This window comes from Periophthalmus magnuspinnatus, chromosome 13 (genome assembly GCF_009829125.3).
Source record: "Periophthalmus magnuspinnatus isolate fPerMag1 chromosome 13, fPerMag1.2.pri, whole genome shotgun sequence".
Lineage (NCBI taxonomy): Eukaryota > Metazoa > Chordata > Actinopteri > Gobiiformes > Gobiidae > Periophthalmus > Periophthalmus magnuspinnatus.
Window position 1 is genome coordinate 26,373,388 of NC_047138.1, and position 27,097 is coordinate 26,400,484.

Genomic DNA, 27,097 nt, shown 5'->3' on the forward strand with positions numbered 1-27,097 from the left:
ATTTCGAAGGGTAAACAGACACCCATTCTCAGTTTGAACCATTTAAAACATATCAGACATTTTTCTCAGTGATTAGTTTGTAGATAAAATGAGTTCTCACGTTGGCCTTGGCTTTTTGACATGAACAAATCCAAAAGATTCAGATCCCACAAAGGAGGCGAAAGTCCCATCACTATTCTTAACCTAATTTAAACAGCATCATTAACATGTAATAAAAGCGGGGCATCCAAAATCACTTTAAATGTGTATTATGTGGCAGTCAAAACTCACACAAGAAATATGACAAGAAATATGAACAAAAAAATAACAAAAATCTGGAGAAGCAATGATTAAACATGTTAATCAGAGAAAATGGCCCGTTTACATATTCATAATTTACTTAAAGTGTCAGAAGAGATAAAGGAGCCCTATCCTCCGAGTGTTTACAGACACAGAGTTTAAACACAGACCTGTATCAGACTGAGGCGACTTAGACTCAAGGTAAAGGCGCTAAACGTACACTGATATCTTCTTAACTTAATGAGCATTTACCTTTACTACTGTTACTATCTACTTTCACACTAAAATAAATAACAGTACCAGTAGTATAGCATTACTGTTTGCTTATTCATGAGTTTAGGATTCCAGTTATGCAACATTTATATTTTAAAAATATTATATATATTAAAATATTTTGGTTGAAATTGTTAATTGCTTTGGTAACGGTCCAACAAGGATATTACACACCACATTAAACAGAATGCAACAGAAAACGTTCTTCAATTAGGCGGCAGGTGAGTTGTTTTGAGCCTTCTCGCTTTTGCTTCATCTTCGGCTCCGAAATCTGAAAAAGAGGGAAAGAGAAAAAATATACTCATTATTATTATATTGTCATCCTTTATTCAAGAATCACAATCAGAAGACTTTTATTGCCATCGTCAGTGAACACAGCTCACAAACTGGGAACTTACAGCGGTGACAAAGTGCAACATAAAAACACACACATCAGTCGTTGCAAGCATCACCATCACCAAAATATATAAAAATACTGAAGTCTCCAGAGACTCCATACTGTAGAATTCCTTGTATTGCTTTTCTATAATTGCCATTCCCATACACCTGTCCTCGAGTATTTGCGCCTCACTCCTCCTCAGGTCCCCGTCTGTATGGGATGTTACCCTTTCTTTCCCCCCCTTCTCTTCCCACCTCTGTCTCCCTCTCCTCCTGTGTATGGGACATTGACCCTGAAACTGGTGACTCGTGGTACCAGTGCAGAGTGGTCCGGAGCAGCTAGCCTCCCCATATGTGGGCGGGTATTTATAACATCATGGGGACTAGTAAACACACTCAGGACCTGCTTCTTTTATTGGGGCAAAAATTATGTCCACACAAAATTAACCCTTTATTATTAGATCAACATGATTTAAAGTTCAGATGTGAGTTAAAGGTACACTATGCAATTTTTCTGGTGGAGGGTCTGCTACTAGTCTCCATGGAGATGCAATTGCCCAGAATTGTCCACAGTATGGTGTCAAACTTATCTATATTGCATTAATTCAATTACGGGGGCTAAAAAAAAATACCTTGAAAAACACAAAATACTTATTGTGAGCGAAATCGTCTGTCCACAGATCTGTCCTGTAACTTGGCATGGTGGTGGCACCTGCTTGTCTCGATTGATATAGATAAGTAAAATGCCACACTACGGAACATTCGAAGCGTAGCACTAACATCTCCAACGAGACAAGCAGGTGACTGACCTTCCACTAGAAAAGTTGCAAAGTGCACTTTTAAAATCGATTAAAGTTAGAGGCACCTCTAACCGATTTGTGCCATGTAAACTGTGTCTTGTCCCACAGGTATACTTTATAAGTAGCTCTTGAGGTCAAAATAAGTCCTCTGAGCGCTGACTGCATATGAAACTTTTATTGTTCGATAATGTTAAATTGTTTGGCTTACCATCATGGCAAAGCTCCCCTCTGCTCTCTGGTTGTGAAAATCTCTTATAATGTTAATACACTGAATAATTAGGATACTCAGAATGCATAAGGTAAGTGAGGAATAACTTTGGACCACTGCAAACTTTAAAATGAGCTAGTTCTGCTTTTCATGTTTTTAAGACAGTAAAATCAGGTACAGTGCCTTTAAGATTATGCAAGTAGTGACAATGATAAAGTTAGTATAAGTCTTCAGGAAATGAATGTGAGTCAATGTGATGTCCCCAAAAAGTGTGGAAACCCATGGTAAGTGTGTGTGTGTGTGGGTCAGGCCGGTGGATTAGGCCCGTGTGAGTGATTGCGGGTGACAGCGGCCCAGCTTACGGGGCCCTGTGGCAGATTTGGTAGGCTTGTTTTAGACTCACTAATCTGGATTTACCAGCAGCAGTGTGTCAGCAGCCATGCAGCCTGCGCAGACCTCCTATATGCACATACACACCGCCGCGACCTTTGACCCCACCCATTTCTATCCATCCTGCATCTGAGGAACACTGTACCACTGAAGATGACCTTTCTATCATTTGTGCACAATTTTGGTTTGTAAGACATATGCTTGGCAAATCTATAATTGGCAATGCATCAACACTGTTTTTGCGCTAATTACAACCACCTCATACTTTATTTGACTTTCTATGTACTACTGTACTATTCTGATTAGACAAACGCCAAATCTAGAGAAAGCAGGTCTAAAGGTGTTCTAAACCTGAACTTGTGACAGAACTAGGTGTAAAACACTTCCCATTTAAAGAAGACCCATTGTGCTTGTGTCTGCTAAATAGTCATAATCTATGACACCCCCTAGATCATTATGTTAAAATTTTAAACATAAATGACATAATAAAAGAAAGAAGTCTTCCACGTTAGAAAAACTGCAGTGCGCAATGGGAGCTGTAAACGTTATCACAACAAAGAGCCGTAGAGATGTCAGCCCCTCTGATGGATACCTGCAGATCACACTAGCAAGAAGGGGATTTTTTGACTACTCATCAAAAACCACTTCATAAGGGTAAATGAGATGTTGAAACCACTATGCCCTGTAAGGCCTCGGGCCTAATAAGAGGAAACAACAATAAGATGGTTAAAATCTGTTTTGCAGAATAGGTTTGCATTGAGCCAACTATATACTTAATGCACAGGGCAGGGATTTCCTCTAGTATAATACAGCCCTACTAAAACCACAAAACACAAGAATCTGCCAGCAGCTAGAGAGGAGAGACGAAATTAAGGTCCACGGTGTTTTGTGAAATTGCCCCCAAAGATGTGCATGATATTGGTGGGTGTAGGTGAATCTAGAGTTGGTATTTTTAAGACACTCAATGATAAGCTTGAATAAACTTAAAGATCCAGTATGTTAATTTTCAGGTGAATAGTGCAGGACCTGCTTTTCTCCACTGAGGCTTGATTGCTTTGTCTGTAATGTCCCATAGTATGGCATTAAATTTGTCTACCTTAGATATGGATTAAAGGTGCACTATGTGACTTTTCTAGTGGAGGGTCTGCTGTCTCCGTGGAGATGCAATCCACAGTATTGTGTCAAACTTATCTATATTGCATTCATTCAATTTTTTGTTTTTTCCCCCTAAAAATACCTCAAAAAACACACAGTTATTTTGAGCATGATCAAAGATTTGACCTGCAACTTGGCATGGTGGTGTTACCTGCTTGTCTCCATGAAGAATGGTAAGTAAAATGCCATACTGTGAAACAGTCTAAGCATAGCAATAACATCTAAATAGAGACAAGTAGGTGACCGACCCTCTTTAAAATAGGTTAAGGTGAGGGTTTAGATCAAAAGCCCCTGTAACCGATTTGTCCCATGTAAAATGTGTCTTGTCCCACAGATGTACTGTATAAGCAGCTCTTGAGGTCAAAAGTCCACTGCGTACTGTCGGCATCTAATTATAAACCGTTTTATTGTTCGATAATCAGGAAATGCATGTTAGCATATGTAAACTATATAATACATGATAGATATATATATATATCTTTAATGTGATACAAATTGTTTTACAAAGTGTTTTGATTGTTAAGAAAACACCTCAAAATATGCATTTGTACATACATTCAACCCCCCCGATGATACATTCATCAGTCACCTCTACACAGATTGAACCTACAACTTGTGACATGACCTGCTTATTTCAGTGGTCAGATATAAGTTGTAATAATGCCATACTGTGGAACATTCCAGTCAAAACAAATGGTAATGATAATAGTTTTTATATAGTGCTTTTTCACTTTCATAGCAGTCAAAGCACCTTACATGAAGGAACCACAAACATTCATACACCATTGTATGCAGACAGTGAAGACAAAGGGGTTAAGTGTCTTGCCCAATGACACTATGACAGCATTCATTTGTGGGAGCTGGGATCGCACCACCAACCTGTCAAACATTGAATCAGACCACTCCACCCAATGATGTTTATGAAGAGAGCGGGATTCAAACCACTAACCTAAGGATTAATGGACAAACACTCTACCAACTGAGCTACTGTCGCCAAATTGCATTCCCACTGAGCCTAGCAGGTGGTGCATCCTTCAACAACAAAGTTACACAGTACACCTTTAAGATCTGCATTCATACCCCATAGTGCACCCTGCTCTCTTGCACACTGGTCACTTGGTAGGTCTTAGTGTTGGGGCTATGTGAGGCCACAGAAACACATGTACTGAGGACTGGAGAGGTGCATTGTGACTGGCTAATTACTGCAGTACATGTGTGTGAGTTCAGATCTCTGTTACAGCACTCCATTGTGAAGCCGGTGTTGAGCAAGAGCCTGACCCACCGGAGAGGACTAATCGCTGGCATTCCTTAGGATTAAACCGCCAATTAACAAAGAGAGACGCATTGTGGCCCTGGCTCCGACTGCGTCACACTTAAAGGGTTTGGGCTGGTGCAGGGTCCATGGGTTCTTGTGTGGGCGACGTGATTAAAACAATATTTGGATTGCATGTTTATGAGAGAATTTTGTTTTGCACCTTTTAACTCAGATCGCAGCTCATAGACAGAACAGAAAACACATTGCATACTTCTCTTTAGTCTTGGACAATATGGCAAAGCAAATCATCTTTTTTATTTCATAATCTCCACTCCAGTGCCATATTTAAAGGTCCTATATTACGCAAAATGGACTCTTGTGAAGTTTCAGTCATTTTATACTGTTGCTACCTCCTCAAAAACATAGTTCAAGTTGTGTTTTGTTTCATTCACACATGTTTGAGTAACCTTATATTATTCTGTCTAGATCTCCAAAGCTCAAAATGCTCTGTTCCACCTTGTGATGTCATGAAGTGGTAGTTAACAGCTATGTTTTACCTTTAGTTCAGTAGAGCTTGGCAATTCCAGAACTGAAATCATCTAAATGATTCTACTAGTCAAGGATTGTGGAGTTTTATCTTTTTTCCGATAAAGTTTAAACCACCTGCTTGTCTCCATGGAGATTATCACTTTACCTGGAATGCTCCACAGTATGGCATTCAATTTATCTATCTCCATTGAGAGAAGTAGGTGATGCCACTAGGCCAAGTTACAGGTCAAATCTATGGAGAGGAATCCTCTTTTGAATATTTTTAGCCATAAAACACCTGTAACTGAATAAATGCACGATAGACAAGTTTAATACCATACTGTGGAATATTTTACACAAAACGATAACAACTTAAAACTGCAGGATTTGTTGTAGACCTGTTGATTAAAAAAAACAACACCAAGCCAATAATCTCAACGCGCCTGCCCTGGGGCTGACTGGCATGAGACATGGTTGCCAATTTGTGTCAGTGGCCTCTCATAAATCACTCAGTCACACATCACACAGAGAGGTGTAGCTCAAGAACATAATAACGGACACCAGAAATAGAACTGAACAGCCAATCTGGATCCAAGACGATCACTCAACACCTGCCTACCTTCCATTCCATCTTTTCATTTTCAGAGCTTTGTATTATTTTGTAAAACTTTTGCATCTGCCCTTAACGTTTATGTTGCATCATTCATCTTTTTTATATATATCGTGGCAATGGATTTTTTAAATGCACAAGCACCTGAATGGGTGAGATCAACTTAGATAACTACATGATAAATAGAGTTATGAAACTTGGTGTGCCACATGGCTCATGAGTTTCGGGTGATGACAATTTCAGAATCGCAGAATGCCTTTCCTTCTTTCTTCCATTTCACACTTAGATGCTCTGTCGATGAGACCAAAGTATTAAAGTAACTTTCGTATAAAAAAATGGTACTGAATCATTCAGTAGGAGCATGCAGACTAACTAAAACTCACATATGGTTGTCTGTATTTGGTAAACATATTATTACTTATTGTCTTTTGGTCTTTACATTGTATGCATTTATTGTAAACTATGACTAAGTACGTATTGTCTGAGCATAGTCATAGCCACATTTTTATGTAGCACCTTTCCACCTTCGAGGCACTCAAAGCACTTTACAACAAGGAATCACCCACCTATTCACTCACACACACATTTATACACCAGTGTACACAGACACTGGGGGTGAGGTGGGTTAAGTGCCTTGCCCAAGGACACAATGGTAGCAATAATCTGTGGGAGATGGAATTACACTGCCAACCTGTGGCTCAGTAGATCTGAATGCTCAACCAATGATGTTTATGTAGAGATTGATATTCAAACCGCCAACCTTTGGATCAGTGGACAAACACTTTACCAACTGAGCAACTGTTGCCCGTAACATAGCCTAAAGTTTTTTTTATTTTTATTTTTTCTCAGTGCCATTTATTGTTATAGAAACAGTTAAAAGTGATAGAAATCTTCAAATGTTGCAATTGATATTCATAATTACTGGGACACTACTAGGCACATCATAATTCTTCCATTGTCTCTCCGTCTCTCCTTGTGTGCGGTGGGGATGGGAGTGAGAGGGTGAGGGAGGGTGAGTACGTGAGGGTTGGGTGATACAGGGTGGGGTAAGCGTGGGGGGCCCGGTCCATCAGGGTGGCACGTGTCGGAGCGCAGCCGCGGATTACAGGAGCTCAGGCTTGTTGCTCCACTTCCATGATTACTACTGCTGTCCTGCGCCATATGGGACGGAACAGGGAGGGGAGGGACCGAGCGGAGGGGTGAGGGTGGTGATAGATGGGGGTGGGTGGGTGCTGGTGGGATAGGCACAAGCCACATGCCCACCCGCACTCCCACTCAAACGAGCTGACCCGTGATAATGGGTCCTAAATGGTGCACCCGGGCATGAAGACTGCTGCTCTAATGAGTTAAACACACTGTCACAAGACTGCTGTATTCATTGACAAAATGCTGTGATCATGTATTGAGAAATGTAATTTAAACATGCCATATATGTGTTTTGTTTTCACACATGCTTAACACACAAACCCTGCATATTTAGGCTGAGTTCTTCTCTCAAACACTCTGTTCCACCTTGTGATGTCATTTGGTAATACAGGAAGTGCTCCACTGTGTTTTAAACTCCATACACCTTCACTAGAATCATTTGGATAATATCAGCCCTGGAATTGCCAATCTCTACTGAACTAAAGATAAAAGGTAGCTGGTAGCTGAAAACAACCCCTACATGACATCACAAGGTGAAACAGAGCATTTTGAGCTTTGGAGATGTAGACAGACTAACAAGGGTTCCTCAGACATGTGTGAATGAACTATACACAACTTCAGGTATGTTTTTGAGGCGGTAACAACATTATAACATGACTTAAAGCTCACAACAGTCAATTCTGGTAGAGTGGTCATCCACTGATCCGAAGGTTGATGGTTCAAATCCTGCTCTCGACATAAATATCACTGGTTTAGCAGTCAGATCCACTAACCCACAGGTTGACGATTCCAGCTCCTACAGATAAATGCTGCTGTTGTGTCCTTGGGCAAGACATTTAACCCATCTTGCCCCTAGTGGTTGAGTGGTTCTTGGGTGTAATGTGCTTTGAGTGCCTTGAAGGTGGAAAAGCACTACATAAAAGTGTGACCATTTACCATTTAATTTGGATAACCATGTAATATTGGTCTATTTTATGCATTTTTAACATGATCAATTTACACATGTTACTATAAAACTTTAAGAATCAATATTTGAATACACACTATTAGCTATTTAGAGTGTACAGATACGCTGAATGCTTTGTAATAAATTAAGTATTGCAGCTACCTTATCTAATAGTATGAACAGGTGTGAAGGAGTTAAGCCACAGACAGTAGCTGAGGGGGTCTAAAGAGGAGCCCCCCGCTGGAGGGATTATACACACACATGTCCGCAGAGGATCCATAAACAGGACAGTCTATTTGGACAGGCTTGCCTCACTGTGGGGGGGCTAAGGCTAAAACACACACAAACTCCAAAGTCAGGGACGCATTTGACCCAACCACAACCTGTCTAATCTGAAATCTATATTGCACTCATTTAACTAACAATATTACACCTGCATCAGTGACCCTTCTGCTTATGTCAGTGAGGAATGCGGCGGTATGGATTTTAGGAATGGTATAGACAACTGGACACGTCAAATTGGCCCAACACAGTTAGGGATTGGTGGGATTGACAAAAATAAAAACCCCTATAATTTTGAGGATTATACTAATGACAATAATCAGATGATATTTGTACAATCCAACAGCAACATCATATGCTAAAATGTGTCTTTCAAATGTTAGGATTAAAATATTACATACAAGTTTTTTTGTATATATTGCCTGCCCCACTTCATGCTATCACGGTGCCTATGGGGTATTTTTGGGGGCAGGACAAAACAGAGATATCCCAGTTTGTGATATAGTAGTACAATGCGGTATGCATACTCCATACTTTACATTACTTAGATGACCAAGTAATAAAGAACAAAAATAAGAAGAAAACTGATTTTGAACAGCATCAACATGAGGTTCTCTGATTTCCATAGATTTATTTAACTTTAGAATCAGTTGAGTCCTTGGGCATATATTGCACAAAATTGATTCTTGCTAGCTTAAATCCATGTTATAATGTTGCTTTATTTCATTCACACATGTTTGAGTCATCATTTATTATTAGTCTGTCTATATCTCCAAAGCTCAAAATGCTCTGTTCCACCTTGTGATGTCATGAAGCAGTAGTTTTCACAACTACCTTTTACCTTTAGTTGAGTAGAGATTGGAAATTCCAGGGCTCAAATTTTCCAAATGATTCTACTGAAGACGTATGGAGTTTAAAAACACAGTGGAGCACTTCCTGTATTACCACATGACATCACAAGGTGGAACAGAGCGTGTTCATTTTGAGAGAAGAAGGCCTAAATATGCATGGTTTGTGTGTTGAACATGTGTGAATGAAACAAAACACAACTCCAGGTATGTTTGTGATGAGGAAACCATATTATAACATAGATTTGAACATAGCCTAATATGGGCCCTTGAACTTTTGTAAAATTAATTCCAAGACAGCTATGTTCCAGTGGCAAACCTTAAAATTCTCTAGTAAAACAGTGATAACATCATATGAATATAAGCCTTATGCAACATACTATAGACTTAAAAGTACCACCACACTTATTTAACATTAACCTGGACCATGACCTTAGTATTACAAATCCTTCGTGCTCATTTGTATATACATGCACTTAAACATACAGGAGTCTAATGGCATGTAATGTTATAGCAGTACTCCTCCCTGTTCCCTGCCTCCTGCACGTCGTCATGTGATCACAGGAGCAGAGCAGAGGGACACATGGCGAGGACCGTCTCACGCAGCGTAATCCTCACATCAATTTAATAAGGAGTTAACACAGGGCGACCCCAATAATGACGCATACACAGACAGATGCCCTTCCAACCCCCACCAAACAAGAGCAGGCAGACAGCAGAGGAAACCAGGCAACTCAGGCACACTTGCTACAATAGACTATGTTTGTATATTTGTGGTTTGACTTATGCTAGATGACGATTTATATGTTGTTATGTTAATTTATACAGCTATTTGCAATGGATGTTTCAGCTACTTGTTTGTACAGTCTTCCAAATAGACTTTCCCAGATTACACTATTTTCAGACCGATGTTATAATGTTGTTTCCTTATCAAAAATATACATGGAGTTGTGTTTTGTTTCATTCATACATGTTTAATGCACAAAGCCTGCATATTTAGGCTGGACTCTTCTCTAAAACAGAAAACACTCTGTTACACCTTGTGATGTCATGTGTTAATACAGGAAGTGCTCCACTGTGTTTTTAAACTCCATACACCCTCACGAGAATCATTTTGATTAATTCAGCCCTGAAATTGCCAATCTTTACTGAACTAAAGGCAAAACTACCACTACATGCCATCACAAGGTGGAACAAAGTGTTTTGAGCTTTGGAAATGTAGACTGACTAATATTGGTTACTCAAATATGTGTAAATGCAACAAAACCTTTGAAATTTTCAGTAACTTTTCTATGTTAATATTGTAATATGGTTGGATACGTTTAATCTCATACCAAAGAACAATCTAGCTAAAGCAATAGCATCGCCACGGAGACACGCAGGTGGCGGACCCTTACCAGAAAAGTTACACAACGCACTTTTAAACAAGCATTAACAGGACAATGGCACCAGGCTCCAAACGCTGGCCCAAATCACATACAGCAGGTCAAAGGAAACTGCACTTTTAAATAGGCCAAGAGGTTTTTGCAAACGCTAAATATGTTAAATAATAGACTTTATGTTAATAGTAGTTGGTAAAAAGCATTAAGAGGACAGGACCCTGAGAAGTCGATCGCTGCTCGTCTCCCAGAGCCCCTCCCACCCCCCTCACCCATCTGTCTCTCTCTCTTTGCACACCTCCACAGTTACAGTTATATCACGACCATACTGCGCTCTCATGGCCCCACGCCCACCCCCTTTTAGTAACTTTCCACCAGTCTCCTCCAGTACAACTTGCGCCAGTCCCAAGAAAACACGCAATTGCTTTTTCAGTTCATTCACAATCGCCTTGTCTCACCGAATACCCCATAGACACACACACACATACTACTTAAGCCTATCTCTATCCTGTCTGATCTGCCCTATATAAAGCCAAGTTACCTTATCAATGCCAGTGAATCCAGCCCAAATTAGAGGTCCAAATGTCCGATCCGGTGCAACACAACCTCTCAGTTCTCACATCAACTGTTCCTCTGTCAATCTGGCCACAAACCCCTCTTTCCTCCCTTTATCCCGAGGTAAGATACTTACTTTTCAGATAAAGCATATTATGATAAATCGGCTGAACTCGCTCTGTGTGTGTGTGTGTGTGCGTGCGTGTGCATGGAGGGCCCAGGGTGGAACTGTCACACACACAGCACAATGAGCACAACAGTGTGTAGCAGAGATATACAAAATACAGTGTGAATCAAACAACATGTCAGAGCTGCTTAACGATTGTTCAAATTGGAGGGTGTGAGGGCTTGGTTTAATGAGGGCATAACATAGATCTGTAGTGTTTTCATTGTGACAGGGACTAAATTTCCACTGTGGCTGGGTCAATATCAAAGTATAATGGACAAATATAAACAATCGCATTCTCATTTTTGGATTTGGGATAGACCCGGGCCTTTGTGTGTTTCTTTCTGTGTCTAGGTGGGTTGACTTTGAGCACTCCCCATCAACCCAAAACATGCACAACATGTCAAATGCTCTGGCTTGACAAAGACTAGGTCAAGATCTGGTGATGGGACCCCGTGCCACACCCACTGCTCAAAAATGTTGGGCCAAATTCCTATATGGGAATAATAAAGTGTATCTAAACCTTGAAGAACCAGTTACTCAGATTCTAAGTAGTATATGCAAGTATGCATGTTGACACTGTGCAATGTTCAGCAGTCAGTATTTAAGACTTCCATAACTTCCATATGCGCTTCAAATATGCGACTATAGTACCATATAGTCTGTGAGCTGATTAGTAACAACATACATTCAACAGACACAAAAAGATTAAAGGTTCCATATTATGCAAATGTGAAAATGTGAGTCTTGTGAGCTTTAAGTCATGTTATAATGTAAAATAAAAACCTTGACTTATGTTTTGGTTCATTCACACACTTATTATTAGTCCGTTTACATCTCCAAAGCTCAAAATGCTCTGTTCCACCTTGTGATGTCATGTAGTGGTAGTTTTCAGTTAACAGCTACGTTTTACCTTTTGTTCAGTAGAGATTGGAAATTTCAGGGCTGAAATCATCCATGTGATTCTAGCGAAGGTGTATGGAGTTTAAAAACACAGTGGGGCACTTCCTGTATTACCACATAACATCACAAGGTGGAACAGAGTGTTTTCTGTTTGAGAGAAGCACTCAGCCTAATTATGCATGGTTTGTGTGTTAAATGTGTGAATGAAACAAAACACAACTCCAGGTATGTTTGTGATGAACACTTCAACTCTTCAACATGATAACAAATTAGAAAATAATCTTTATTTTACGCTTTAAATTATGTCAGCTAAACAACATTTAAGAGTGATAGTGATCCCTGTCCCAATCTGTGGTAATCTGAGTCTGTGGTAATTAGACAACAATCATCACGCTGACATAGGTGTGTTTCAAGTGGTCCAAACTGAGGGTGTTTAAATACTTATCATCAACAGTTAACCAAAGAAAAATTCTATTCTGTCAACTGGACAGAAGTTTTAGAATGAAGACATTTGGGTGCCCATCCACTGTTTTATATCTAAAAAACTACTAGCACACATATTTGTACATATACACTTTTGTCCAGTTGAGGGAACGGAATTTTTCTTTTGCTATGGATCATACCTGGGCAAGTGAGGGATTGCACAGACATCCTCAAGAGTTCAAAGCAAATCTTTGTCTTTTTATTTGGCACTGGTTTTATGCAATGGGCCCTTCCCTGTAACTCCACATATACTGGTTTGAGACCAGCAGATGTATGAAACAATACTCTCAAAGTCACAACATGTCTACTATTATAATTGATTTTGTTATGCCAAGTTGGTTTATCTGATCAGCATATTTAGCACAAGTCTGTGATGTAACTGCTTTTATTTCATTCACGGCACTGGTCAAACCGTTTTCTATTGGGAGATTAAGATGAACTGAAATGAAACCAATGCACGAGCGAGGCCTGGACTTCAGCTTCGGTTTGTTTTATGTCTTTTCAAAAATAGGCCCAACTTCCTGATTGCTTTCTAATGAAATTGAATGCCCACAATGACAGAGGGTAACTGTGAAGACGCTGGAAGGTCGACAATAGGGAATAATAGAGTTTGGACAAAATGAAAAGTAAATGAAAATAGTGCGTGCTTGTTTTCCAATGGGATGTTTATGAAACGCTGTGTGTAGTCTGTGTGTACTTATTTGTGAGATAGATTAGATGCACTAAGCTTCTTACGTGTTGGTTGTCCTCAATTTGCTTCATCTCTGGGTCCTAGTGCGTCTACAGTTGCAACAGTCCTCCATAGATCCAGGCAAACAAGCCACGAAACATCAACAAAACATACCAGGCAGGACTGATATTAAAAACAATTTATGCTAGTAATGTTTTTAAAATATGTGTTTGGTGTTTGAAATAGGCCTAGCTGTTTTAAAAAGTGACTGATAGTTTTCACACCATATTCACTTTTACATAACCATGTTTCATTGAGTGAAATAGGCAATAAATAGACAAAAACAGTACAGCTCAGGAATCAAGCTAATAGACCATTTCTGGAACAAACAAGATCTGAGTTGTCTTAATTATGATTAAACCAAAACTATTAGATTTTTGCTTGTTTTAACAGCAAACAGTCATAATGTTAATCAATGTGGAGCAGTTGTGGACTAATTGCCATGGTGGAAGAAGTACTCAATTTTGTTACTTAAGTAAAAGTACAGATACTGGAGCAAACAAAATTACTCAAGTTAAAGTAAAAGTATGACATGAAACAATGTGATGTCTCAGACAATTATAAAAAAAAAAAAAAAAGTTTTACTTTTCAGTCCAGTGCAAACATTTAGAGGAGTAGAAAATACAGTTACCTACTCTCAAATGTAGTGAAGTAAAAGTAAAAATTACCCACTGTAAAATGTAGTTAAATAAAATGCAAATGCCTCAAATGTATACTTAACTTCACTACTTTTACTTCGTTACGTTCCACCACTGAATAATTGGGAATAGACTGAACAAAAAATACGTCAAATTGAAGAAACACTGTTTTAGATGGGCTTAATAAATATTTTATAAATGAAAGGTGTGTCGTTTATGTCATAGTCAGCCTTTTGAAAATTACATTTGCATTTTAAGTCATTTCAGATTCACACATACGACCGTTTTGGTGTTCAACTCAAACTTATCAAACGAAGAAGAGAATAAATAGCCCTAAACAAATAAATATATTGTCAACAACAGACACACAATTGTTGACTGAAGTGAGTCAGAGGCCTAAAAGTTGTGCGCAACGGAAGAAGCAGACGATGAGAAAGAAAGAGGGGGTGTAGCAAGTGCACAATGCGCGCGCACAGAAAACTTGCGCGTGCCCAAAAGATCTGAGGTTTTGTCCCCGCTGTTTTTTTCCCTGTCAGTTGGAGTTCTGGGTCTCTTGAGTCATTTGTAAGCGCAACGGTGACTAAAGGGTACATTTCACGCTTGTTAGGTTAAAACTACGGTGCGACTATAGGCAAACAAACAAAGGCCTACCTATACGCGTTCGGCAGACAGAGGTATCCAGACACAGCGTGGGGCCCCTCCAGTGAATTCAGCCGGTACCTGTGCACACCTCAGCGGGAGAAAGCGCTTTGGTTGCGGTTTACAAATGTTCAAACACGCCGGTAAAGTCTCCCTGCAGCGCACTGTGTCTTTATATCTCCGCTTTGGCTTTACACAGCTAGATAAACCCCTTATACAGTTTGGGCTACATGGGTCTGCGTGTGCGTGTGTGTGTGGATTTTAAACTATAAGAAATCCGATTCAATTAACAAGCGCAGAGAATCGGCTTTGGACACTGTGAAATTGTCTCGCCGCGATGGATGGATGAGACAGGCCTTGTTCACCGGACAGGAGTGGGCTGCATCTGGAGCGCACGGAGCCGAAAACCAGAGGCCTTTTTAGTTTCCATTGCGCTGGGCACAAGCACAACATGTTTGCCTTGGGTTGGGTGCAGCCTCCTGTTATAGGCGGCATTTTGAGGACTTTTGACTATTCAGAAAATAGGCTATAATATTTAGTTTTAAATTGTTGGCTACTTTTTTCCCCCCTACAGTTTTTAATCATTCTGAAACCCATAGATAGGCCTATGTTTAAATGTTCAAATTAAAATGTATTGTGTTGCTTTGTGTACAGATGCCACAGAATCGTGCATGGTTGTGCGTAAAAAACGTTAAAAACAAAAAACGTAATATGAGCAGGGCACCTACACCATCATTGATGAAGTTTGTATTAATAATGGATGAGTTTTGAACCAAATGCACTCTTTAAAAAGCAAGAACACTTCTATAATATAAAGTACTAAGTCATTGATTTTTAGGCCATACCATTTTTAGGCCTTTTATTATTATTATTATTATTATTATTATTATTATTATTATTATTATTATTATTATTATTATTATTATTATTATTATTATGGGTGAATGCATACCGGAGGGAGCATGTTGGGGATCATAAGGGGATTTAAACGCAGAACAACGCGGTCTTTGTGCTGGTTTTAATCCGGACTGCGTACCCCCTTGGTCACATCTCTCTCTCTCTCTCTCTCTCTCTCTTTCTCTCTCTGTCTCTCTCTCTCTCTCTCTGTGTGTGTGTTTGTGTGTGTGTCTCTCTCTCTTTCCCTCGGTCTCTCTCTCTTTTTCTCACTGCCTAATTAACGGAACATGGCAAAATAAATAAATAAATAAAAGTCTATGTTAAGGTTATTTACAAAGGTGACAGGACTATTCCCCTACTTTATTGTAAAAGCGTATTTTACGATGAACTACTTTAGTTAAAAAGTTTAAAAGAATGTGCATGAAATTCCCTAAAAAATACCTAAACTGTAAAAAGAACAGAACACACTTTTTCAACCAACGTGAACAGTAGCCTTGTCTCTAAAAACTCATCCTTATAACTTTTGTTACTTCTTTGTCCAGTGAAGTGGGTAAAACCGTGATTCATACGTGCACACTGTCCATAAATATACCTCAGTACCTGTAGTATTATGCCAAGTCCGTGTGAGAGATGACAGAAATGTCACAACTGCTCCCGTATCCTTGCATACATATTGTGTACCTATCTAACAATAAATAGTGACTCAGATTTACAGAAATCATATTGGGGTTACTATTATATTTTTTCAGTGTATGTCCTTTCGAAAGCAAGTGACAAAGTTCTGGTGGGTGTGTTTCTTAAAGAGAGAGAGACGGGTGGAGTGAGCGGGAGGAGGGAGGTGGGTGTCACTTGAGTAAGAAGTTACTTCTAATTAGCCAGCCTCAGTGCGCACTGCTCACTTGTCCTCTCCGATCCACACCGTCTCCTCAGCGACCCGCGTCTCAAGAGCTTGCATCTTCATCTCATCACTCAATCATTTTTCTTAGAGTTGGACAACTGTTTTGGCCAGGCTCTTTTTGTGCCTAACGCAATTACGCACGGCTTGAGAGGAGAACAATTTCGAACCAAGAGTCGCTAGAGTTTTTCAGTTTTGTTATAGTTGACATTTAAAGTGTGGTTTAGTGGTAGTTTTGTATTTTCTCTTTTGATAAAGACTTGTCAGGTCACAGCAGGCGAGGGGCATCTTCTTTTTGCTTTATCGGCTTCTAGAAAAGACTGCCAGCATAAACAACAAGAGAAAAAAAACATCAACAAGTGGCGTAATAGACATTTACGCAGAGGGTGTGACAGAAAACGTAAGAGAGGGAGCGAGATAGGTCCATAGAGACACCCCCGGAGACAAGCCCCCGGCCAGACACCAGGAGAGAGAGTGAGCGAGGGACGAGCGTTAAAAGCAGGCAGGAGGCATGATGTCTTACATTAAGCAACCCCATTACGCCGTGAACGGGTTAACGCTGTCCGGCCCGGGCATGGATCTGCTCCACACCGCTGCCGTTGGATACCCAAGTAAGTGACACAAAACTTTTCAATGATTTTATTCGTAATAATGAGGTAAATAGTAAATGTTTGCCGGTTTGAACTTTGCTTGAGGAACAGAACGCAATTTAAGACCGTGCCATATGTGCGTCAACATTCTATAAACAGTGAATGGGTCAAAAAATAGGACTTATATTAAGATATGTTAAAGTAGTTAAAATCGTTGAAGCAGCAAGTTGATAAGTTATAAGTTGATGCTTTTCAGCCGTTTGAAAATGAGTACTTGACCTAACGGATTACAGAATCATAAAACAAAAAGAAAAGTGTGTGAATGCTAATGTAGCCTGTTCTCACACAGATTTAGCAGCAGCGCCAATCTGTTGCTCCATGTTTAACCCATTTACACCAGACATCGTTTTATTTTGTGCCCTTTATGGAAGAATAAAGCGGAGCGTCGGGACTCTCGGCATCTGCCAACAGTGTCCCTCGCTCCGCTAAACTCACCTCTGTATCTGAGAAGCGCAGAAGAACTTGGCCTTTTGGGTGCAGATACGTTTTGGATTATTTTCGTGTTTTCGTTACTCATACGATTAGGTGTAGATTGTCGTGGGATTCATTTTCTTGTTTATTTTCTGAAATGAATGATGAATGTTGGTAAAAAAATAAAAAATAAATAATAATAAAATAAAACATAGGCCCACAAAAACGTTTTTAATCGCACACGACCCTCGATTAGGCAGCACATATTATAAACAGACTTTACAGCAATAATAATGAAAAAACAAAACAAAAACAAAACTAATTCATCCCTTATTTATAAACGAAGTGTGAACGAAGCCTATGTTTTCTGTCAGTGTGGGAACAGTCGTAATTTCGTTCGTCTTCAGTCAAAACAAACATTGTGTGGGTTTCTTTGACAGTTGTATTATTTAAAAAAAAAAATATATATATATATGTATTTTAATTTTTTAAATTAAAAACACTAACAGATTTTTCTCTCTTATGACAGACACTCCGCGTAAACAGCGCCGGGAGCGCACCACCTTTACGCGCGCGCAGCTGGACATCCTCGAGGCTCTGTTTTCCAAAACGCGATACCCGGACATCTTCATGAGAGAGGAGGTAGCCCTCAAGATCAACCTGCCCGAGTCCAGAGTCCAGGTACTACATGTAGTCTTATAGGCAAAGGTTTAGATATATTTCAAGACCAATTGCACATCCAACAGATACAAGAAGAAAAACTACTATTGTATCAGTTACATTTCTTTAATAAATTAATAGGAAACTTTTTTTTTTTTTAAATATACCCAAAGTTTTAATGTTCATGTTGTTCCTATTGTAACATAATCTTGTGATTATTGTAGTCATTTCATTTTTTCACCATTGTTGCATTATACTGATGATTATGGTGGTCTTCCTTTTATGTTTTTTTTCTGAAGAGTTTTTTTTAAAACAAGCGGAGAGTAAAAATGCCATATTGTTTAAACTCATTATGGTTTGGGCTACATCAAATATGTTTTTTTGATATGAACTTGTCTCTTGTCCAACAGGTGTGGTTTAAGAATCGTCGTGCCAAATGCCGCCAGCAGCAGCAGCAGAGCACAGGACAGGCCAAACCCCGACCTCCAAAGAAGAAGTCTTCTCCAGCTCGAGAGGCCAGCGCTGAGGCCAATGCCAACGTGACCAACGGCCCCTACAGCCCCCCTCCTCCACCCCCTGGCACCGCCATCACCCCCAGTGCCAGCTCGGCCAGTGCCACTGTGTCCATCTGGAGCCCGGCCTCCATCTCTCCTCTGCCTGACCCATTGTCTGCCTCCACCACCCCCTGCATGCAGCGCACCAGCACCTACCCCATGACCTACAGCCAGGCCCCTGCCTACAGCCAGAGCTACGCCGGCTCCTCCTCCTACTTCACAGGCCTGGACTGCAGCTCCTACCTGTCGCCCATGCACCCACAGCTGTCAGGCACCGGAGGAGCCCTCAGCCCCATCACCTCGTCCATGGGCGGGCTGAGCCAGTCCCCCTCTCTCTCCTCACAGGGGTACACCGCCGCCTCGCTGGGCTTTGGGGCGGTCGACTGCCTGGACTACAAGGACCAGTCAGCATGGAAACTCAACTTCAATGCAGCTGACTGTTTGGACTACAAGGACCAGAACTCCTGGAAGTTCCAGGTCTTGTAATAATGAGCAAGGATAAAATATAATGAGGAATCAAAAATCACATTTGTGATCAGAAAGAAGCAAAGGAATCAACGTATCAACCTTAAAATATTTAATTATTATAGTTTTTGCATTTCTGGAAATCATCATTTTTTTTACTCATCCAACAATTCCAAGCTGATTTAGACTGAAACATTGTCCTTCATTCAGACATTTCATTCCTTCATTTAAACAGTGCTTTTAATCACATGAAGCATGGTGTTTTTCTTGTCTTTTATTTACTGTGATGTTTTATTAAGCTGCTTTTCATCAGTGAACTGTCTCAAAAAGCTTGAGCCAAATGTTATAACTTTAGTATTCTGATGTCTTTTGAGTAGCCATTGACTTAGTTTTGTGACTCTGTTTAAGTCTCGTACAATGCGTTCCCCCTGCAGACAACTTTAGATGGACATTACCATGGACACTGCAGTATTATGAACCTGTTGCCTTTGGTTGTAATGATTAGCAGAACATTTCACACATTGTTGATTTAATGGAATTATTTCCAGAGCATTGGGGCCACTTGCTTTGTAACTATTCACTGAAAAATTGACTGGCTGAAATTGACGCAGTGTAATATTTTTTTGCTATTTTGATGCGATGTTTGATGGGTGATAACCAGAGAAAGGGAAGGGACAGGGCTCTCTAGCGCCCCCCCTTTGCACAGACAGCTGGGTGCCTACTCCGCGCTGTAAAGATGTGATGGTACCAGTTTAAGTATTTAATGTATTGTTTGAGTTCTTTTTTGTATTAGACTTAAAATATTTCATAAAAATGTGTGAATTTCTTAAAGTAAAGAAATGCTGTAATTCCTATTCTTATAATTTTATTCGTCTTTGTCTTGAGATGGCACAGGTATCGCTAAAAATATTTTTCTTATTCTTTTCCAACTTGAACATGCAATCATATCAACAATATTTCTAATAATATTTGCATGAAAATTGCCAATATTTTATTCATTTTCTGGACTCTGCTCCTTGTTCAGTCTCAGGGGTTTCACTGATGGAAGTAGTTTCAAGTCCACTGCTGTTTGAGTATTTACTGTTCTTCATCATTTGCATTACAGCTTTTCTGATGTCTTATTTTTCTTTTTGTATATTCTTCTATATTTGTTTTTTCTGTGTCCATCACAAAATGTTAGTTATATGTTCAAGTGACATTAAAAACGTTCTTAAAAATAACATGTTTTTCAAAGTTTGTCTTTAGACCCTCTGCTGGAGTTAGATTTCTCTATAACCTGGGCACTTTTAGACACTTATAGAGTTTGGGTAGGTTTTCCTGTGGGTGATGCAGTTTCACCATTAAAAGTCCTATATTACACAAAATGGACTCTTGTGAGCTTTATACCATGTAATAATATTGTTACCTTCTCAAAAACATACCTGGAGTCGTGTTTTGCTTTATTCATATGTTTGAGTAACCCTTTATTATTAGTCTGTCTACATCTCCAAAGCTTATCCACCTTATGATGTCATGAAGTGGTAGTTGTCAAATTAGCTATCTATACCCTTTGTTCTGTAGAGATTGGCCTTTCCACAGCTGAAAACATCCAAATGATTCCAGTGAAGGTGTATTAAGTTTAAAAACACAGCGTGGTACATTTCAAGCAAGGCAATAACATCTCCATGAAAACAAGCAAGTGGCAGACTCTCCAACAGTAAAGTTACATAATGTACCCTTAAAAACAAGATAAGAAAGCCCTGGATATCGTTATAGGAAACATTTTTATGGTATTATTGGCTGTCCATCAAGACTTTTTATCCAATCTTGGGATGGGGCTATGGGGTCCATTCCTAACCCTATAAACTCTCTTGTCTCATCTGATATGCTGGACGGACAGACAGACCTCTCCTCCTGTCCCTCTGTCCCTTCCAGGCCTGTGTGTAATCCCTGGCTGCAGCATATGGGCCCTGAAGCTCTGAGGCGCACACTCTGGACTTACAAATATGATTCATTTCTTTGACCCATCGCTCTAATCCTCTACAAACAAGCTGCTGGCTGGACGTCCCGCGATGGAGGTACTATGTAATCAGGCTGCGCTGACCATCACTGCCCCCCGCCACTCCTCCTTCCTCCACCTCTGCCCCTCCCTCCTCCTCCTCCTCCTCTTCTTCCCCTCCCTTCGCCTCCTCTGCCCCCCACTGTCCAATTTCCTCTTAATCGATTCCTAATCCCGGCAGCAGTGCACACGCCAAGCACGCGTCCAAATACAAGCACATATGCACAAGCCAAGCCATTTTTTTCCCCCTCAAACACAAACATTTTCTTTACATTAGACTGACTTATTATGTCATAACGTTTGGGTAAAGACATCAATAGTCTGCGGGCCATTATTTGAAAGGTGCACTAATGCATCTTTTTTTTATGGTGAAGGGTCCAGCACTTGGATGTCTCGATGAAGCATAGACTGTGTATATAAATGCACATAACTAACTTACTAGCTGCCATGTTCCAAATAGGACGTGTGCATGGATACACTTACGGCTCCATCGACTCTGGCTCCACGTAGCTTTTTATGGAAAAACTGTTGCCCCTCTCTTGTAACTGCTGCTGTCACGCTCGTCATTTTGGTCTTAAATTTTTTTATTAATCCGCTCTACATGATCCTGGTGTTTTTATATTGCTATTGTGTCTGTAAATAAGATATGAACATTAATAACAGACAAATCAGGTGCCTTCTTTTCCTGAGATCTCTCCCGCTAGTGTTAGCAACAGGTTTGATTGACAAGGCTGCTAACAACCCTTTCCCTGCTAAATCAGCGGTGCAGACAGGAAGGGGCATTACCTTTCACAGCCTGAGTCCAAATTGGCTGCTTGATTCCTATGATACTCACATTCAGAATTCCAAATATGGAACTTGTCTCTAAATTGGCCCCTATAACCGCCAGCCTCGATGAGCTTCCTTTGACTGGAGCCAAACTCTATGGGTGACATCATGCTCCCTTTGTCACAGTCCACTTCTTTATACAATCTATGCCATGAGGATATTTGTTTTGCCTGGATTATTCCCCAGTATGGCATTATATCTACTCCAGGCAGGTCACACCACCAGACCAAAGTCAGATCTGTGGAGAGGTAACTCACAGCTCAGATAATGCAAAAAAAATAAAATCAAATAAAACCTAAATTGAATAAATGCAAGATAGATATGTTTAAAATGCCATATTGTAAGGCATTCAAGACAAAGCAATAATATGGAGACAAGCAGTTACCAAACCTCACACCAGAAAAGTTACACTGTACAACTTTAAAATAATAGTGTTTGAAATCTAAAAATGGTAATGGCCAGTTTCTTTCAAATCTGATTTCATTTGGATGTTCCTATGTTCAGTCAATGTTGATATAATGCAACGGATAGCTATTCATAAGTGGTTCCTGAGAAAAGATTTTGTATTTTATTTTTTAAATGCTTTTGTCTGGGAAATGACTGAAAACCATCCTTGATTCTAATTTCTATTAAATTCACTCAAAAATATTGAAAATAAGGAATATGTTCATGTTTTATTTTTGTTTTCATTCTCAAGCCGACATTCCTAATATACCTACAAATCTGTCTTGCATGTATCCACATAGTAACATAATGATCTCGTGCACACTGTAGTTGATAACACATTACATTGCACAAATCTATACCTTAAACCCAAAGCTGAAAATGACTGTGATCAAATGACAGTCCATCATTCCCATGTTAATACCCCTGTGCAGTGTAAAGTCTATGGGATCCCGGGCCAGTATTGTAGTAACAGGATCAGGGTACAGTAGTCCTGGATCAAGCCGCCTCTGTCAACCTCAGCACACACTTTGACTAAGGGCTTTACACAGATTACAACTTAACACCTAGTTAATATCACTAATAGTAAAAGTCAGACTCCAGAGCTGCAGATTAATCATATGTGCAGGGACTAAAAGAGTTTACAAAGGATTATGGTATTGGCTTCTTCCCAAATACGGAAATTTTGGCTTTTTGACAAATGGTGCTAATATTTTTCATTTTTTTTATTATGCCACACCCACTAACAAGTAAAATAAATCACATATATTACTACTTACTGATCAAATTTTGCCAAATTAATCCAAGGAAAGAACAGAGGTGAATGAGTAGAATGGCCAGCCAATATTATCATAATATTAATAAGAACACAGCCTAAACTTACAGGGTTTGAGTATTAAACATGTGTGAATGAAGCAAAACCCATCTCCAGGTATGTTTTTGATCAGGAAACAACATTATAACAGAGCAGAAAATAGTGTAATATGGGCCCTTTAATGGAAGCCTATGTAACTTTACTGGTGGAGAGTCTACCACCTGCTTGTTTCCATGGAGATGTTACTGCCTTGCTTACAATGTACCAGAGCATGGCATTAAACTTGTTTATCTCCACAGAAACAAACAGGTGATGCCACCAGGCCCAGTTACAGATCAGATCTGCAGGGAACATGCATACTCACAGTGAGAATGCATGTTTTTCAAGGTATTTTTGGAGCCGTATAAACAACTATGAATAAACACCTGATAGATAAATGTAATGTTGTACAGTAGAACCAGGCAAAACAGTCACCATGGAGACAGGTTTTTGTTTTATTTCAATTATTCATTTATTCCAGGTTCAGGCCTAAATCCAGTTTTAGATCAGGTTTAGTTCAGTTTCAGAGTTAGTTTAGTCCTGAAGAGTACTTTCTACTTAGTGTGAAAGAATCATTGTTTGAGAGTCAACATTGACAAAACACATTTCATCTCAGTTATAATCTGCAATACTCCATACTTCATACTTGTTCCCCTGTCCATTCACCTTGTCCTCTCCTTCATTTCCTGTGCCCAGTCTCCTCCAGTGCCACCACTCCACAATGCCCTCTTGTTCTGGTACCAAACTGAACCTCACCTATGGGTTTGTTATTCTTGTTGATCTAATTTAGAATATGTCCTCAATCCTCTTAGCATCCTGCCCCCTCAGCGCTACGCTAAGTGAATTAGACCAGCTTACGTCTTCGTCGTCCTCCTCCTCTCCGAACTGTCACTCTTCCCTTATCTCCCTCACTTTTATGTTCATCTTTTTCAGGGCCTTTTGGAGTTTTATCAGTGTCGGGATTAAACATGACAAATTGGTTCAGGTTCTTAAAGCCAGTGACAGATGCAGCAGTCCAGTGAATGATGGGAGACTATATTGTTGTATCCAACTTTGACTCCCCCAGAAATTATCATTACTATCCTTTTATGAATAGTTTTTATTAAAAATTGTGTATTCAACATACTACTTATTTAACATCTCCTGTGACGTGTCTCCATTTCTAAAGGAAAGTATGCTGGTCACCATTACTACTATTACTACAAACATTACTATTATTACTACAAACACTTTCTACTACTTTACTCTTACCAGTTCTGAAACCAACAATGGCATTAGACCAAAAATATATTGCAAAAGCTGTAAAACTCACTTTATGCATTTGAATGATGTGTTCCAAGAAATGAAGAAATGCACACGAAACCATAGACTGTATATATAAATGGACATAGCTAACCTGCTAGCCGCCTTATTCCAAAGTGAGCATGGGTGCCCTTCCAGCTCCATCAACTCTGTCTCCAATTCATTTTCTGTCACTAAATGCTGTTGCCAGGCTTGTCATTTTGGTCTTAAATGTTCATATTAAACCACTCTACATGAGCCTGGTATTTTTATTTAGCTATTGTGTCTGAAAGTAAGATATGAACATTAATAACACACAAACTGGGTGTCTTCTTTCCTCGAGGTTACTCAAGAAAAGATGTCAATCAAACCTGTTCCTAAGTGCCTGGTGCCTGCTAAACCAGCGTGTGTGAGTGGGAAAGGCCATTACCGTCAATAGCTTTGCTCCGGATTGGCTCTTTGCTTGCTATGATACTCACGGTCGAAATTCCAAATATGGAGCTCGGCTCCAAATTTGACCCTATAACTGCTAGCTTTGATGAGTTTCATGGGTGACGTTACAATCGCTTAGTCCACTTCTTTATAGCCAATTGACTTTGGCTCCAGTTTTTTGACCTTTGTGTTGTGTTTAATCCGTCTACTGCTGTTTCTCACCTGAGCTAGAACAGGAAGTTAGGATCTCAATGTATCCAGTCCAGACACAAGTCACATAAGCTTTACAGGCATGCATCAATCATCAATCATTTACTGTGATCTTTAACACAAGGCACTTTATAACTTCAAGGCCATGTACTCAATTTTTACCCATGTATTTCAGCAAAGTCTGTCATCGTTTCTACATCATTTACAGTCCAAAAATCAGGAAGTGCGTGGTTAGCATGCTAGTTGTTAGATTTACAGTCATGACAAAACTCTGCACTTGTCTCTGAGAGTTGTGAAAAGTTCATCGAGCGTAAATAATTAGGATGTTTGGTATGCACAAGGTAAGTGAGGCATATCTTTGGACCACTGCAAACCGAATAAAAATAACTAGTTCTGTCTTTTTTAAGTAAAAATCAGGTACAGCACTTTTAATACTATTTATAAGATCACTATATTAATTCATGAAAAGGTGTAGACCAGGGGTGTCCAAACTTTTCTCATTAAGCGCCACGTATAAAAACACAGACAAAGCTGAGGGCCGATTGAGGGCCATAGACTGGTCGCCAATACAGTGACTACTTCAAATCTCTGTGTTAAACTGAACCACTAGATCTTTATTCAAGCTTACATCCTCAGTGGGACGTTTTAAATATTTGAGATGGGCTTGTTAAAGTAGATTTTCAGAAATTTACAGTAAAAAGTACTTTTTAAGGTAGTATGGACCAATTCAATTGGAAACTTGAGGGTCAAGAAAAATTGGTCTGAGGGCCGCATTTGGCCCCCGGGTCACAGTTTGGGCATTCCTGGTGTACACAGTGGCAGAGTGCAAGGGAGTGGCAAAGGGTTCTGTTGCCCCGGGCCCAGTGTCTTAGAGGCCCAGAATTGGCCAGTCTTACCCCAGGCCCTTAACAAAGAGACTGTGGTTAGTGTCTGAAGTTTGAGATTTGCATGTCCCTCCACAATTTCTATTCCATTGAGCTTTGGAAATGTAAGCAGACTAACAATAAAGGGTTCCTCAAACATGTGTGAATGAAACAAAACACAACTCCAGGTATGTTTTTGAGGGGGTAACATTATAAAATGGCTTAAAGCTCACAAGAGTCAATTCTGCATAACGTAGGACCTTTAAGTGCATGTTGCTAGAGCTAGGCTTCATTTGGAAACAATGAAAACAAATAGATAAAAATGCAATACTGGGTTAGTCTTTCTACAAAAACATACAACAGGGCTTAAATCCACCAACTGCAAAGTCCACTTTTTGTTGTATATTCTTAATAAGAGACAGATGTCCAGAATTGTTCTACTTTGTTCATACTAAAATGGGTCTAAACTCTATTACACTCTTTTTATCAGAGCTCCACTTTAGTGCATTCAACAGCTTTGACATGGTAACACGCAGAACCTTTCTATTGTACAATCCCCTTTTAGTGAAAACCTTTGGCCTTTCTCATCCTGTCCTCCGCTTCCTTTGTCTATCGCTCCCTCCTCCTCTCCTCCACATAAACACTTTTCCTCTCCTCTCTCTCCCTCTTTCTCTCGCTCTTTACTTGTTTCTGGTGCGGTGCCTCGCTCGCCCTAATCCGGGTCTGACCTCAATCCCGTGATGTAAGTGATCATGTGACGTGGGTAAAAAGAGAGGGGCCAGAGGAGAGTGCAGTAAAGTGGGGATACAAGGTCTAATCCCCAGCGCTGGAGCTGTGGACCAATCAGAGCCTGAGGAGGGAGAGGTCAAGGGGTACACCATTAAGTCACTAAATATCAAAAACACACAAACACACGGATACACAAATCAACATGTTTGTCTATGTGGGACAAAGAGTTATATGGACATTAACCTCATTGCATTGTGGTTATTTTGAGTTGAGGATGACATCATAGTTTCAAATGC

General features: G+C 39.9%; 1 protein-coding gene and 1 long non-coding RNA gene across 2 annotated transcripts in view; one reads left to right on the forward strand and one right to left on the reverse strand.

Annotated features, from left to right (window-relative positions):
* LOC129456737 (uncharacterized) overlaps positions 1–12,192 on the reverse strand; it is a 220,596-nt gene extending 208,404 nt beyond the window's left edge. Inside the window, exon 1 of the long non-coding RNA XR_008648916.1 lies at positions 12,112–12,192. This is a non-coding gene — a long non-coding RNA (uncharacterized LOC129456737). The remainder of the gene's footprint in view (positions 1–12,111) is intronic.
* A 4,279-nt stretch (positions 12,193–16,471) lies between these two features.
* Positions 16,472–20,008, forward strand: LOC117380483 (homeobox protein otx5-like). Its single transcript, XM_033977297.2, has 3 exons — positions 16,472–16,994; positions 17,974–18,125; positions 18,515–20,008. The coding sequence occupies exons 1-3, from the start codon at positions 16,895–16,897 to the stop codon at positions 19,142–19,144; spliced, it is 882 nt and encodes a 293-aa protein (XP_033833188.1). The 5' UTR covers positions 16,472–16,894; the 3' UTR covers positions 19,145–20,008.
* Positions 20,009–27,097: the final 7,089 nt, after the last annotated feature.